A 17,045-nucleotide genomic window follows, 5' to 3' on the forward strand; every position below is an offset into this window, starting at 1 on the left:
CACAACACACATATACGCCCCTGCTTGTCTTTTATATAGGAATATGACAAACAATTCCTAGATGACGCGCGTTCCCGCTGCGGGGCTTGGGTCAATAGGTTCAAGTTAGTTGTTTTGATCCTCCCACTAAGGTACACCTAGTTATTTATCTACTCTGGGACATTTGCAAGCTATCAAAAGTGGTTTTGATAGTCTAGATAAATAGCTGTATTCTACATATTCGACCTGGGGACGATCATTTTCTTTCAAGTACCATAACTTTGAGCTTCTCGTTCAATCCTTGGATATTTCTAATCTGGCAACATGTTGACGCAGGAGTGTAATTCGCCCGAGGATGGAGCGGGGTTCATCGAGGAAAAACTCCTACATGTTTTTGGAGAAACCAGGTTTGTATCAGTAGCCGCGTTTCCATTCAAATTAATTTAAATATTGCTTATGGAAATACGTCAATTTGCAAAAACTCGCTCGCATAAGGTGGTTTTTCAGGCAATGCGTAAAAAGTGTATTTCGCAAAATTGCAATGGAAAGAGTTTATTCGCATTTTCGGGTTATCTGATGTAGCCTACCTAAGTCACATAATCATTATTTAAAGATGTTTCAAACATGTTTCAGACACGAGGTGTTTCATTTATTTTATCCTTTAAATAAATGAATCAACTCGTGTCTGCTCCTAAGTAAAAATGTCCTTACTTGGTATTGGAAAAGTTTGGAGTCAAAACTGCAATATCTTATATAATATATAAGTTTTGCGCAAATCCACCTTTAGGGGCATTTTGGAGTATCGCATAAAAATGCTGTATGGAAACGCCAAGATGTCCATATAGACATGCGTATGAACTTGTTGAACTACGATGGAAACACTTGAACCCAAGAATCCCTAGATGCGCGTCAAAAAGTCACGTGGCTTTGAGCGTTGGAGCGCATATCTGGACTAACCAGCTTACAGAACTCATTGCACATCATCTAAAATGCGGTTTTGCATGAATAGGTAAAGTCTTTTTCTTTTATGTCAATGGTTTCGTAATACTCTACACGACTCTCTAGGACTCTCTACTTGACTATTTGTGACTTTTTGGAAATTTTATAAAGATGTGTTAGTCAGCGATTTCTCTGATTTATTTCTGATAGGGTTTGAACTTAATTTGTTCCGTATTGCCTATTATTTTAGTTTGTTTTTCATACTAATATTTGGCGACACTATAGCACCTAAGCTGCGTTTTCGTTAGGCCTACCCTTTAAACTGCGCAAATTGACATTGCGAATTAAAAACATTTTTTTTAGGCAAATCGAAAAATGTGTATTTCGCAGAACTGCATTGGAAACAGTTTATTCGCATTTTCTGGTCACCTGATGCAAGTAAGTTGCATCATTATTATTTGAAAATGACGTGGTTACCTACCAGAAACACCTCAACACATATCTGCTCCCAAGTATAACAGACTTTCCATGCCAATCTAAGTATTTCAACACTCCTACATCTTTTTGATTTAAACTGTAGCCTACTATTACCTCAAAGAAACACCTATAAGTTTCCGCACCTATAAGGGGCTTTCCTTGGCATTAATGCTTGGCATAAATACTTTGACGTGTTGTTCGGTTAAAAATAATGCCTAGATTTGATATTTGTAAACCTACCAACATCAGTCGGAAAAACTATATTTCAGAGTTGCATTTCATTGGTTAATGGAAACGTCGACCTTTCGCAATAATCTTTTGTCGACATTTAGAAAACAAGGTTTTGCGCAAATCTGCAATGGAAATGCAGCTAGTAATCGAATAAGGGGCATCATTCAGCGCGGGCAGGATATTGTTGACAGGATAGCTTACTATCAATCGGTAGCCCAAGACAAAAGCAGGAATTATGAGTTTGTAAGAAACATTAGGCCTAATATAAAATAAGGGTATACAGATGTAGATCAATTGGGTTAATGAAATACGGCCAAATTGTAAACACCATAAATGTTATTTCATAGCCTACAATTTGGGAGTTATATTTATAATAGCACTTAACAAAGTTCTTGTTCATATAATATTGCTTATTAAAATGATTACAATAATTGTTGCATTTAAAATAAATAAAATATGAACCCTTATAGCCAACAGTAAAGTAAAATTGTGATCTAATCAATATAGAGAATTTAATGTCCATTACTCAAAACAGACAGTGGGTGTCACACTTGTTCAAAAACAAACTCTCTCTCTCTCTCTCTCTCTCTCTCTCTCTCTCTCTCTCTCTCTCTCTCTCTCTCTCACACATTTTTACAAGCATAGAAAGCATATACAAAATGCTCCATCTAGTGGATTTCAGAAAAAGAGACAAATGTTTTCCAACAAAACCAAGTTCATTTGTAAAAGTTATGCACTACAAACAATTAAAAGTATGGTTCTACTTCAAGAGAACTTCAGTTTACCTGAAAAAAGTATACTAAATAAAAATACTAGATTTTTAGTGTATTCAAATTACTAGTGTCTTAAAATATAATTGTGTACAATATACAGTACAGGCCAAAAGTTTGGACACACTTGACTAAAATGTTAACTATGATTTTAAAAATCTTTTAATCTGAAGGTGTATGGTTAAATGCATGGAATTACAGTTGTAGAAAAAAAAACTATACCTCTGCCAAACAGATTATTTTCTGTTATTAGACAACTCAAATTTTATTTTAAAATATTATTCTTGAAATAGATGACTTGCACTGAATATTAAAGAAAAAGCTGTCAATAAGAGCCCAGATTAAATGTGAAGTCCTTTAATATTCTTTAAAATTCAGTCTAAAGTAAAACTTCAAGAAAGCTTCTTGATAAAATGACGCAAGTATGGTTTTGCAGTGACTGCACTTCAGATGATAAAATATAACAGAGTTTTGATTTATTTTGAATGCTTTCAGTCACCAACATAATTCCCACAGTTGCATGTGTGTAATGCCATAGTTTGGACGATTTGTGGAAAAATATATAAATAAGAATGAGTAAGTGTGGCCAAACTTTTGGCCTGTACCGTACCTTAAGAGTTTACCTTATGAAGTGGCCTACTGAAGAGAAATTTGGTTTATGAGCTACAAACCTATTGAGAAAAAATATAAAATATTTACTATGTGTACTTAAATAAAAGATATTTTAGTGCACTTTTCACCTGGGAGAGCATTTCTTATTTGTTATCTCCACCCTGGTCCTACTTTTTCATGTAAGTTAAGCTTTTTGCAAAGCAGCTGGGGTGTTTGACTGAATCAATAATAATTTAGCATGGATTTGGCAACATCAGTTCTCATTGGATCTCATTTAATAGGCTAATTGCTTACACTGTAAAAAAGTTCAAAGTTAAATGAATATTAACAAGTCTTTGTCTTTACAGATAAAACTTTAAAATATGCAAAGCACTTTTGTAACAACAAATCTGATGGAAAAGTAGAAAAAGGTTGATTAGGATTTTTGGTTCCTAGGATGCTTTGCATTAAATTGTTATTTTAGTTTTATTCTGTAAAGACAAAGTTGTTGATGTTTAATGTTCATTTGACTTTCAACAAACTGTTGCCAGTAAATATCATACATTTAAATCTACAGTAAGTTACTGGCAAACAGCTGCATAACTTTTTTTACAGTATAAGTTTTTCGTATTTATATGCACATTTGAACCTCTCATGAAAACTTTCTGTGAACTTCACAACATGCGAATGAACAAAACGTGAATTTGTTCTTATACTAATGGAGAAAAGTCATTCAGATTTTACGTTCAGCAAAAAACAATAAAGGTAAACTTTCGTCCAATTCTCTCTCTGACTTGGCACAAAATCGTTGATTTATGAGTTTGATGAAATCTCTCTAAAGCACCTTGGGATTCAAGATGATATGTTGGAGGTTTGATGGTCAATGTTCAATTGGGAAAACACTTGTCTGAATTTGAGTTTGGGCATAAATTTAAAAACCCTGGAAGTTTTCCCTACCCTGGGAAGCCTGAAAGTAGAAAGGAGGAACTTATTAAGAGCGTGCAAAACAACCATTGCTTTTAAAGAGCGCAATGGCACTGCCTCTGGAAAGCGTGTCGCTGCACACATCATGGTTAACATATATTGAAGTCTAGATTTGGTTTGAGGCAAGAGTCCTACACAATCTAAAATGATGCGCTGGAAAGGCTCTCCCATCACAGGAATGGGGTGTAGAGGTGGTTTGGCATTACCTCGAGCTGGCAGACATGGCACTTCCTCCATTACTCCCTTAATTCGGTCCAAAAAAAACGTATTACCCCATACTGTGTTACAGTATCGGGTGATAAATTTTCGTAAAACTCAAAAGTCCTGACGGACATTTGGTCACGAGCCAGATTTATTATCAGCGATACACTGAATAAAGTTCAGGCACAGAAGTAGTTGGGGATCACTTTCTCATAGGCAACCCATCATCCCACAAATAAGTTACGATTTTTTCCCAAAGACTCTTCTTTTCTCACTGTCTTTCTATCATTGAAGGATGACAAGTGTAGATGTTAACAAATACAACATTATTGTAAAGTGTTACTCATAAATGTAAATATCACTAAAGCACAACAGACCAACAGTACAACATATTTTATGTATTGGTTTCTCAATTGTTTTCTATTTTTTACCAGTGTCACTTGGGTTTGGGGTTAGTACAACTTTTTGTTACATAAAATAACCAGTGGCGGCTCGTGACTGCTCATCCGAGGGGCGCTAATTCAAAATAAGTGTTCGAAGTGTGTGGTTTTTTTTTGCTTTTTTCAAAATATGTGTTCTGCACCTCGAGAGATCCTGTGTGCATCACGTGTTTTGTCAAAATAAGTGCCTGATGCAGACGCGTTAAAACAGTTTATGAAAAAAAGAGACGCTCACGTTCACAAAATACACGCAAGACACTCCCTTAACATTAAAGTCTGATTACGCATGAGATTATGTGAGCATCTGGTAAACGTGAGCGTCTCTTTTATCATAAACCCTTTAGACGCATCTGCAGCAGGAACTTATTTTGACAAAACACTTGATGCACACAAGATCTCTCAAGGCGCAGAACACATATTTAGAAAAAAAGGAACCACAAGCATGACGGGCTACATACATGTTGTGACGAACTTCGCATCGAGCGCCCTTGAAAAAAGAAGTCACCGGACGCAACTAAAAATAACATCCTAACCCAAACCCCATTTCTAACCCCAACTCCAAGCGACCATGGCTTAACAATAGATAAAAACATGGAGAACTAATGCATTAAATGACATCCTAAAGCAAATCCCAAATTTAACCCCAAACCCAAGCGACAATGGTTTAATCCTTGTGCATTGTTCCAATTCACTACCCTTTCGTGTTGTTAGCGGCCAAAAAAGGCCACTAAATTAAATGGCTGTAAAAATGTATCAGATTAATATTTTTTTCAAGGGTTAATGGTGCCACATGGTGATCAACAGTAAAAATGACAAATTTTACCTCTTTGCAAAAGGAAAAGGCACAAAGAATCAAGAATGCATGGTAATAAGGTGTCATGGCTCAGCAATCAAAAAATGTTGTTATAATGGAAGTCAATGGGGAAAAAATGGCCACAAACAATAAATGAGGGAGAAAAAAATTTAATCTGATGCTGCACAAAAACTAAAAATGCATCAAAGCCAATGTTTTTACCAATCTTTGGCATGCCCAAGACTGTAAAAAAGGTAAAAGAAAATCCAGTCCACAGTCACGTTTTATATTGAAAATCTGTCATTTTGTGTGGTTTTTTTTCCCCAAATCAGTGACACTACTTATAAACTTGGCAATGAAAGAGTTAAAATCATGGAATTTTTGCAAACATTTGGTAGTTTTGATCAGTACTGAGGTTGATTAACAGATTTATGCAAAAAAAAAATGTGAAAAAAAATTCATCCGATAAATTTTTACAGCAGTTTAATTTAGTGGCCTTTTTTGGCCGCTAACAACACGTAAGGGTAGTAAATTTGCCCACGGTATATTGTTAAGTTTTTGAAAAATTTCAAAGCATTTTCTTAAAATATGTGTAAATATAAGATTTGTCACCAAAAATCATTCCATTCGCTGAAACACAGAGAAAGTTGTGGCCAAATTAAGACAAAAAAATTGCAAAAATGGCCAAAAATGGCCCCAACAACACATAAGGGTTAAAAAACTGAAAAAAAAAGAAACCAATACATAAAACAAGACAAAAAGATGCACAGTTTTAAATGGCACCTATTTCATTACTAAAAACAATGTTATTTTGTGTATTTGGTATAATACACTGTGTTTGCAGATTTCACTCTTTTTCCTGAATCGCACGGATCTGAAAAGCTCTGTGTCCCTGATTGGCCAGCTAATCTGTACGTTGTGATTGGTCTGAATACCTTTGACATCAGCCGGAATTGTGACGCTCCTTACCATGTTTAAAAGATTCGGTCATAATGCAATGCTAACAGGAGTTAACTTACAGGCTGTATACGTATGTACATGAGACTGGGTATAGAACTGTTGTGTATGTTACTTTATCATTGATATAGGCATTACTAGTTTAACACTTTATACACATGAATTATTAATCTAAATTATTCTCAGATATTAAACGTCAAAAAAGTTTAAGAACCACTGCTCTATCATATCAGGTAATATCACATTGAAAGCAGTTAATTTTACATGTATTTATAGTGTAACCATTTTAAATGTAACTTTAAGTCAGTACTGTAATTAAACCTTTTAATATCAGTTGTTTAGTTTTTATTTAATGTTAATGCTTAAACGCTACCTATTGCAACACAATGTGCACTGTACTTACACAACAACATGACATTTGAGTTGCTTCACAGCTGACTCTATGCTGATTTATATTGGCCTCCTCCAGTCTTGCCTCCAGCTAGTGGCACTAAATGGGTCTTTAGCAGGAAAATGTATCTCTTACTTATCAAAATGAAAATTACAAGGTGTGGCATTTGAGCGTGTGAAATGGCTAAAATGCCAGTCTCACGGTGAACGGGTGAATACCTGGAGAGGAAATATTATTTCCCTCGAGGTATAACTGATAGATTTTATAATAGGGGCCGTCTGCAAAGCATTGCTTGAAGTAGGATAGAAAAAGTTCTGGTACTTTCTTGTGTGTACGTGCGTGTTGTCAGATGTAGAAAATGTGTGTTTACGTGCATGTTGTCAGATGTACAAATTTACTTTGCAATTTGGGCATACATTAATATATCACATTAACTGGTAAATTATTTCCCTTATAATATCTGACACTGATACATACTCATTACCAAAAGACTAAAACAAAAAAAAATATAAATTCAGTTCTAAATTTTATGAAACGGGCTCAGAAGGGGTATTAGGGTAAGCTGGTGATGGCCACTCATGGTTATGTTATTTTTAACATCACCGTCTTGAGGTAAAATCAGGGGTAATGTTAGCTACAGCTGCCGCAGGTTGTTGTGCTGCTGTTAAAGCAGACTGATGGAACAAACAGTGGTTACTTTATCCGGTTCTGACTCATTCATCTTTTTGGTCCCCTGCTAAAGCCCGGCTAATATTGTTACGGACGTATACGTATGTACCTTACAAAGCGACCTCCGAAGAATTCAGCCTTCCATTTGAGAAACTGCCAAAATTACTGGGTATTTAAATTAGAAAAGGAAACTTCCAAAAGATGGCTTTTATTTGCATGATTTGTCAAGATGATAGATAAATCAGATACTTCACTTAATGCCCCCGCCCTGTAGTGGAGTGTCATTACTATTAATCACCCATTCACTGATGCTTGGACTTGGAGAGGCACAGTACCGGCAACATGTGAGAAGTGCCCGAATGCAAGAAAATATTGAATTAGAGAAGTGCATGTACTCTGCACCGGTAAGTACTGGTAATTGTATTCGAATGGTTAACTTTTAACATTTTTATAACATATATATAATATATAAACACCAAACGCGAAGCCACATTTCTCACTCAATATTACTCGCTGGATTTAACATTGGGTCAGGCAAATTTTTCGCTTTTCCAACTTGCGCAATCGCACCACACAATTCGCATCGCCCTGTGCAAATTCAAGTCTTTGGATTGACTTTGTATGTAATCTACTCGCACAAAAGGTTAAATTGGCATTTGACGTGTACGTCCCATTATGCAACAAATCTAATGTATCGTTTTTATTCTTCTTTCGAAATGAAGTTCAACTAAGAAACTATACTGAGTTAGATGTACTTAAATAATTGTGTTAAAACCAGAGCTTTGAACCAGATTTTTTCCCCAATTGGTTCGTTCTGAACAGAAACAGTACTTTGACGTTTCCGGTTTTCGGTTCAACCCTAAATTTGACGTTCCTGACCGGTTAGAACAAAAAATAAAGTTCCCAAACTGGTTAATAACGTTCTATGTCAGCTGTGGGACATACAAATAAGTAGGCTGATCATTAGGACATTAACTCTTTCGCCGCCATTGAAGAGATATCTCGTCAATCAAGAGAAAACGCTTCCCTGCCAATGAGGAGATTTTCCGTCTTTTCACAATTTTTTGTTTGAAAGCAGAGGGTCTGTTCTTTCATTTGGTATATTGTATGTTTATTGTATATATTTAAAGAAGAACATTTTCTGGAAGGCATTAAACTTTGGTGAAAATCATGAAAAACGCTGGCGCTGGCTGGCAACTTTTTTTTAAAAACGCTGGCGGTGAAAGAGTTAAACTTAAATTATTAGTCTACATAATTTTCCTTAAGTCTCTTTCTTGTCATCGAACATTAAAAAAGGCTACATTATGTAAGCGGCATACCTGTAATTCTGACATGCTTACATTTGTTGAGTGCACTTAAACACGCGGACACACACAGACGGAGGACGAATTCCAAACGGCGCTTCGGGAAGAAGATGGAACATAAACTGATTATTACGTTGTTTTCAGTGCTTTATTTGCCAAATATATTTTTATGGACTACAGTATGAGACACAGTAGCGCAACTCTCTCTCAAGTTTATACATGAAGAGTTCTGATCTTTGAAGGGCATAGGGATAATCACGTTTGATTGGAGTTGGACCGCACACATTCAACCGCATATGCGTCTGTGCGTACAGAAAATTGCTCACTTTAGTGCCTTTTTGTGGTTAAATTGTTCAAAGTCACTTAAGTGTTAACATTTGCAAGCCTTTGAAACACGTGCAAATGATCAACTTTCACCCTATTTAAATTTGGGTATTAATTTGCGAATCGCATGCGAACCAAACCACGGGTCTTATACTGTACGAATCAACTGCAATCAGTTAGACCACTAATAAGTATAAAAAAACATCTTGAGATACTTGGTAGCCTACAATATTTACCTCTTATGATTGAGCATTAAAGACTTGGGCTTGAGTAGACTACTTGCTGGTGGCAAGCTTCTCATTTCTCCGATGAGTCAACGATGACTGGAAGTGAACTTCACAGATTATTGCACAGAAATCTTGTTAAAGAACAAAAAAAATTACGTTATTAAACGGTTACCATTATTTTAAATAAACGATTTTGTTCCGGAATATATCTTTTTTGAAAGTTTCTGGTTTCGTTTCTGTTCCTTGCAAACCATCAATAGTTTCTGGTTTTCGTTTTTGCTCCGTGAACCGGTTCAAAGCCTTGGTTAAAACTAAAATTAAGTTGATCTAATTTGTTTTTTTCAACATTGTTTTAATGCAGCAGACAACCAGCATTATTTTAATAATTCATAAAAAATGTCTGGTGATCTCAGATTTCATTATGGAGATAAAAAAATTACGATTGGGTGATTTTACGAGTGATACGAGAGTTTATAAGCGTGATTTTTTTTGTCATTTGAGATAGTTTGGACCTGTTAGCGGTGCATGACGTGAGACTAAGGGACTGGACACACCAAAACGTTTAAACGCGGCTGAAAACGCCTTGAGGATGCTGAATGCCAGCTGTTTTTCAGCTGAGTGCCAGCTTTCTTCAGCTGAGCGCTTTGGTAGCTGTGATACTTCAGCTGCGAGCCGGTTGGTTGCTGTGGTAATGTCCCGCTCCTCCTCCAATGTGATTGGGCGGCCGTGTGAGAACTGACATTGACGAGCGGAGCTTTTCTCCCAAAGTTGAATCTCTTTCGACTCTCGACGCTCAGCGACGAGCGCGGAAAAACCGCAGAGCGCTGGTTTTCAGCGCGGAAAAAACCCGCTAGCTGCTGGCTTATTTGAAAAACGCCGAGCTTCCATTGGAAACAATTGAAAACATGAGTCGGCCGCGGGCGTAACAGTTTTGGTGTACACAACCCCTTAACAAGCAGTTTAAGGCACTTTCGTGTTGGCTTCACGGGGGAGATCAGAAGGTTGCCCCATGTTGCTTTCCCGTTGTTTGCATGTCTAAAACGAACAAACTATCCATAACCTTCAAAAGACGTGTTACACATCGCTTATCCACAGAAACATTTTAGAGCAATTTGTCACCAAAGCAAAAGAGCAAAGAAAAAGAAACCCATGATCATATTTTAACACCAGTCCTTTTCTCACTTCATATGCTTCTGTGAGGTCAGTTCTTGAGTAAAGATGCAACTGGTCCAAAATGTGGCTGCAAGACCTCTGACAGGTACTCGGAAATATGATGATATTACTCCTGTACTAAGAGAATTACAATGGTTACCGGTTTCTTGTAGGATTGATTTTAAAGGGCCGGTCTGAAGGTAGTACCTAGCCATATCGGCCTAATAAAGCCTAATTAAACTTTTAATTTTCCATCGGTCTTAGTATATGATGTAACTACAGAAGAGTCAAATTTAAAATAGGAAAAATATTGAAACTCTTTGGTCACTTTAGGTATGATGCTAATGGTCTGATCAGATTCAATGGATTATGCTAAGCTATGCTAAAAGTGGTAGCGCCAGACCCAGAGTTTTTTTTAAAGTGGAGTGTCCCTTTAAGATATTATTATTTGCTTTTAAAGTGTTACATTGTACAGCTCCATCATATCTAAGAAACCAACAAGAAGGCCATGCTGAGTCACATTATCCTTCATTGGTCCCACCGACATTTTCGGAAAATGAGAGGAGACCGCTCCTTTGCGGCAGCTTCTCCGAGGTTATGAAATGGGCTACCACATTACATCCGGCAGTGCCCCACTCTTAGCTTTTGAACATCTTTGGGGGCGGCACAGCAAGAAGGTACCCGGTTCGAGACCCAGCTCTTTGCATTTTCTCCTTGTGTCAGCCTGGGTTTACTCCGGGTACTCCGGTTTCCTCCCACATGCCAAAAACATGCAAGTTAGGTATATTGGAGATGCCAAAATTGTCCCTCCTCCAACCTGTGTATGGATCAGCTTGTCTGAATAAAACTTTATGGATTACCTGGTTTTCACCATGATATAGCCGTAGATACTGGAATGGCGTAAAGAAATAAAGGAAGAAGAAGAACATCTTTAAGTGCAAGTTTAGGGACTAAAGGTTTTAACGTTTTGTTTCTGTGATTTTGTTTGTATATTATTCTGATAAAAAGTGTTAATTGTGAATTTATTATTACTCTGTATTTTATTTGTACAGCACTGTGGTCAACAATTGTTGTATTAATATGTGCTCTATAAATAAATTAAACATTGAACATATTTAGTCCAATATAAGCCCTGTTTCGCTTTGCATTTTGGCTTTGGGAGGTTTTGCTGTCGGTGGAGAAGTCAGATGTGCCGTGTGTCCACCGGAGTAACAGGTAGGCTATTGTTAAAAAAGAAATAGCTTATATGAGATGATAACAAAGACCTTTAATATGACTTTAAAAAAAATCAAACAGGAGGTCTGGCCAAAGTAATTGGACATTAAGGCATTAAGCAGATGCTTTCATCGAAATGTAAAAAATGAGGAAGCAAAGCGTTTAATTCCAGGAGAAAAAAAACAAATAAAAAGTTTACTTTTTACCAAGCCCCAAAGGTGACATTGGAGTAAAAACATCTAAAGTTTAGTTTCATGTGCTCACGCAAAACCTTCATGTGCAGAATTTTTTGAAAGTTTAGTTTGATAGTTTGATGTGTGCACACGATAGTTTCACGTGAGCACGCGGAACTAAACTTTATTTAATTTTTGCACCATGTCTCCTTAGCGGCTCTGAAACTTTTTACTTCATATGACACTTTTATATATGGTCGTATTTGTTAACAAAGCCATCATGAATAATGTTTACAATTAACATGATTTAAATCAAAACAAAGAAACATTTTATGATAAACAATTTTGCTCATTGTTACTTCATGTTAGCGAAAGCATGTAGTACTACGTATATGTAAACAAAAACAACCTTATTTTAAAGTGTTACCAATTCATGTAAATGTGGAACAAATATCTGGCATATTTCTAAAGCACAACGGGACAACATTATTTTTTCAGATGGGTCACTAAGCTTTACTTTCAGGTCTTAAATATTGTAAGATTGCATTTCATTTTCAAATGGAAACAGGAGTGCTATAGTCAAGGGAACAACTGTTGTGTACATGCTTCTTTATCATTGATAGGACATTTGTAATTTCTAGTTGAACACTTTTAACCCATGATGATTGTCTACTAATCAACATTTGAAGTGGGTCAAAAAAGTTCATCAAAAGGGCAGGTATTGTTCGAAATGCACCTATGCAAGTCTGCTATTAATCAGTGTTGTCATCATTGGAATTTTCATCACATTACTCATAACATAACATGCCCTGACATGATTGTTTATCACGAAGTGTGAAGTGGCTTGGCACCAGAAATCTGTGATTCACCTGAAGTTACAATGGACTAAATTCCTCTTAAACATTAGTGCCTGCAATTATTGTGAGCCTTTTAAGGGCATCACAATAATTATAATGGTGATGCAATAGATACTATCCTACTGTAGTCAGAGGTTGAAGCACAGGAAACAACAAAACAAGATGCTATTGCACATGTTACAGCAGATAAAATATCTGATGTCGTACTGTAAAACAAGCATGAATTGCATGGTTTAACAAATGGGGCAAACCAGTCATAACAAATAACGAATGTTATGCATTGAGACAACACTGTAAAAAAATGCAGCATGAACAACAAAAGGTCAATTAAACCTACATTTTAAAATGTTGACTTTTGACAAGTTGACATAATTTAGAAAGAATTTGTGTCCCGTGACTGTTCTGTTATAGCCAAGATGATTATTCCTGAATCACCCATAAGTAGGTAAGCCAAGATGGTCATTCCTTAACTCCCTAGACTCTTTGCCCTTTGCCAAGATGTCTGTTCCCAAACTCCATAAACCTTGTGGGCTAGCCAAGATGACTGCTCCTGAACTCTCTGTTCCAGCCAAAATGGCTGATACCAAGTTCCCAAGACTCCTTGTCCTGGACAAGATGGCAACTCTTGAGCGCTTTAAACTCCCTGACCTTGCCAAGAGGGCAGTTCCCGAATTCTACATGTTCTCTAACCTGACCAAGAGAGTCTCTTTCTGTTCTCTGTCTGCTACCACCATGGTCTCCAGTACCTATGGGTTCCTGTCACCACAGATCCACCCTGGTCTCTAATTACTCCCGGGTTGCTTTTGCCACCAGCACCACACTGCTCTCCAGTTCCACCCGGGTTCCTGTCACCACCGGCACCTCCTTGTTCTCCAGTTTCTCCCAGGTTCCTTTTGTCACCAGCACCACCAGCACCACCCTGGTCTCCGGTTCCTCCTGGGTGCTTTTGCCAAGACAACAACCTGGTCTCAAGCTCTTCCCGGATTCCATTGCCACCGGCACCACCCTGGTCTCCATTTCCTCCTGGGTTCCTGTTGCAACTGGCACCACCCTGGTCTTCAAGTTCCTTACGAGTTCCTGTAGCAATTGGTACCATCCTGGTCTTCAGTTCCTCCTGGGTTCCTTTTGCCACCAGCACCACCCTGGTCTCCAGTTCCTCACGGGTTCCCATCGCCTCCAGCACCACCCTGATCTCCAGTTCATCTTAGGTTTCTGTCACCACCGGCACCACTCTGGTCTTCAATTCCTTCGGGGTTCCCGTCGTCACCAGCACCCCCCGATCTCCAGTTCATCTTAGGTTTTTGTCACCACCTGCACCACCCTGGTTTCCAGCTCCTCCCAGGGTGTTTTTGCCACTGGCACGACCCTGGTCTCCAGTTCCTCCCAGGTTCCCGTTGTCACCAGCCCCACCCTGGTTTAGAGCTCCGCTCTTGCTTCTGTCACCATCTGTGCCCCCTGGTCTCTGACTTTCCCCTGGCTTTACTGCTCTGTCCTGGCCTCGAGGCCTTCTGCCATTTGATAGGCCTGGTCCACCATTGCTCCCCATGTTTCACCTCCACTCCATTACCCACTTAGACATTTATTTAGGAGTGTCTGGAAATCACTTCTGGGGGGTTATATTATGATAGGTTCTGTGATTCTTTGTAATGTTAGTTTATATTTTGTGTTCATACTGTTTTTTTCGGTTAAGAGGTGAATATTATTGTCTTAAAACAGAAAGAGAATAGACCGGCTTGTGCTGCCTCTCTTTTGAAAACGATCTATTTTATATAGCAGGAACTATCTTTACTTAAAACTATCAATTATAACAGGAAAAGTCTCTTTTTTTCTCAGCGTAAGAAAAACAAGTTGCGGCTTGTTGGCATGTGAAATGTCTGAAAAGCTTGTTTATGGTGTATGTATGATACTAGAGAGCCTTGTTTTCATTTGCTTTGGAGTACTGTAAAGGACAGATTTCACAATCTACTGTAAAAAATACAAGATAGGGACTGTCTGCAAAGTACAAAACAAAAACAATAATTATATTCAAATGCAGTAGCGGCTCCTGACCAGTGTTTGAATTATGTCAAAGCTCATGGGGGGGGTTCCCTAGCTAAGAAACCCCCGGCCACCCCCCCCCCCAGTTGTTAGGGTCACTGTTTTTCACAAAGTTATATTTTATCCTGGAACAACAATCATCTGATCCTGGTTTTAATAATAAAAAATTACCCTTAACTTAACCCTTAACCATTTTTACCCCTAAAATTAGTGTGAAATGGTGGTGAGGCCAGAAATATTAAACTGATTGGACCTGGGTGAAATAGGGTGGACCTCCATGCATGAATCCCCAATCACCCATAAGTAGGTTAGCCAAGATGGTCATTCCTTAACTCCCTAGACTCTTTGCCCTTTGCCAAGATGTCTGTTCCCAAATATCATAAACCTTGTGGTCTGGCCAAGATGACTGCTCATGAACTCTCTGTCCCAGCCAAAATGGCTGATACCAAGTTCCCTATTCTCCCTGTCCTGACCCTGGTCTCTAGTTACAACTTTTGCCACCGGCACCACCCTGGTCTTCAGATCCTTCCGGGTTCCTGTTGCAACTGGCACCCCCCTGGTCCCCAGTTGCTTTAGGGTTCCAGCCCTAAAGATTCCTAAAGGTTCTTACTGTCAATTAGGTGAAAATAATCCACACGCAGAAACATTGACTCGCAGGGACATGCACAGGAATTTTCAAACGAGTTCTCTAATAAAAACTCTACACACTCACAATCAGGTTCATTTGTACCACTCACAATGCCCACAGCTTGAAAAATCAGACTAACGTTACCATGCAGATGCAGACTGATGTGCAATTTGCTAACACAGAATTATATAGCATTGTCCGGAACTACGTTCACATAACGTAAAAGCTAGAGGGGCAGATTCAGATCTGCCCATATCGGTTTCTATTAGGTATTGCTGCAATTCCTTTTTTCACCACAGATTTACATAAAAAATATGTGGGGCGCTATTGAGCTCGGGAGGGCAGAGGCAGCCTCAGCCCCTCTCAGCTTGATCATTGCATGAAGTAGTCAACCAAGCCTTGCGCTCAATTTCCAAACATATTCATCTCAGTTACAACTTAAAATATTTTAGAAACTCCCAAAATGCTTGCAGAAAAATATTAGACACATTTACAAGTAAACAGTTTAGATTTGATTAAGTTCATGTAGAGTTCTATATTTAATTGAACTAATATTTTGGAATGGCACTGCCCCACTTTCCGATACAAGCAAGCCACGTCTGTTCAAATTTATGTAAAATATATCTCAAATCTAACACAACAGTTTGCATAAATTGTTTTTTAATTTGAGTTAAGAAACCTTCGGAAACTACGCTTGAATAACAAACAATATTGAGTTGGATGTACTTAGAAAATGTGTAAGTTATAAAACAACAAATTCATAAAAAAAATAGGTTCAAACTTGTTCAAAACTCTTAAAAACATTCTAACATTCTTTATTTAATAACACGTGTCAGGTTGCAGCAGACAACCAGTCTTAGCATTTTAACCAAAATGCCTTCTAATTGAAACATCATGTAAGATAATGCTCAGTAACTCAAATCCAGTGTTAGGAAAGTTTCTACACTTTCTACATGAACTAGTTCAGTTCACAGTTCACAAATTTTAAAATGAACTAATTCAGTTCATAGTTCATATTTCAAAATTTGGAACTAGTTCACAGTTCCAAAAATGAACAAATTTATAGTTCTTTTTCCCCATATACAACCACAGACAGCAATTATTTTATCAGTTTTAACACTGAAGCTAAATGCGTCAGATTTCATCTTCATATCCAACTTTAAATCCTTATCCAACCAGGGTTTACATTTGCTTTGACTGTCTTTTAAGTTTTGTATTTGATTGCACATACCTTGAAAGGCTAGCCGGGTGCTTCAAGGGGGTTTCCGGGCGAGAAGCGCTGCGAGGCATCGCGTGTAGGACAACTCGCATGTGCACGTTAAATAGCGTGAGGTTAGTCAGAGTCTATATCCAGAATATGCGTTAGCAGCCTATGTTAATCCTTAACCGTTTAGGACAAATATGATGTTATTTAATGTTAGTGAGCAGCGTCCAGTGCGTCACCTCCATGCTGCTGACTTCATAGAACAAGGTAGACATCAGGCCGTTTTTAGGACAGTGAAAACAGTGCTATACAGATTTCTACACAGGAAACATGAACATATGTTATATTGCGCATTGTAAACACAATTATAGCTTCAAAAACTCAGGAAAAATGGGACCTTTAAAAAGCTGGATATAGAATGCACTGCATGTTGCATGCTTATTTTGTTTAAAAGCATAATTAATGCAAGTCAACATGTCATAATAACAAAGAACTATGCTTC

General features: G+C 37.8%; 1 protein-coding gene across 6 annotated transcripts; it reads left to right on the plus strand.

Moving 5' to 3' along the window:
• Positions 1 to 132: 132 nt before the first annotated feature.
• Positions 133 to 17,039, plus strand: LOC141280740 (uncharacterized). 6 transcript variants are annotated; one of them, XM_073811860.1, is made up of 4 exons: positions 133 to 386; positions 10,478 to 10,535; positions 11,592 to 13,882; positions 13,972 to 17,039. In XM_073811860.1, the coding sequence occupies exons 3-4, from the start codon at positions 13,423 to 13,425 to the stop codon at positions 14,247 to 14,249; spliced, it is 738 nt and encodes a 245-aa protein (XP_073667961.1). In that variant the 5' UTR covers positions 133 to 386; positions 10,478 to 10,535; positions 11,592 to 13,422; the 3' UTR covers positions 14,250 to 17,039. The 6 variants fall into 6 exon arrangements, with proteins under 6 accessions (XP_073667961.1, XP_073667959.1, XP_073667962.1 ...); XM_073811861.1 differs by lacking the exon at positions 133 to 386 and adding an exon at positions 4,998 to 7,826; XM_073811858.1 differs by having other exon boundaries at positions 10,478 to 13,882.
• The last annotated feature ends 6 nt before the right edge of the window (positions 17,040 to 17,045 follow it).

This window comes from Paramisgurnus dabryanus, chromosome 14 (assembly GCF_030506205.2).
Source record: "Paramisgurnus dabryanus chromosome 14, PD_genome_1.1, whole genome shotgun sequence".
Classification (NCBI taxonomy): domain Eukaryota; kingdom Metazoa; phylum Chordata; class Actinopteri; order Cypriniformes; family Cobitidae; genus Paramisgurnus; species Paramisgurnus dabryanus.

What these genes read in the sequence shown, in the direction of transcription:
- LOC141280740 (XM_073811858.1), top strand. Translation starts at nt 13,423, where the DNA reads ATGGGTTCCTGTCACCACAGATCCACCCTGGTCTCTAATTACTCCCGG. An exon ending in TGATCTCCAGTTCATCTTAG is followed by an intron (nt 13,883 to 13,971) that starts GTTTCTGTCACC and finishes AGTTCATCTTAG; the next exon opens with GTTTTTGTCACCACCTGCAC.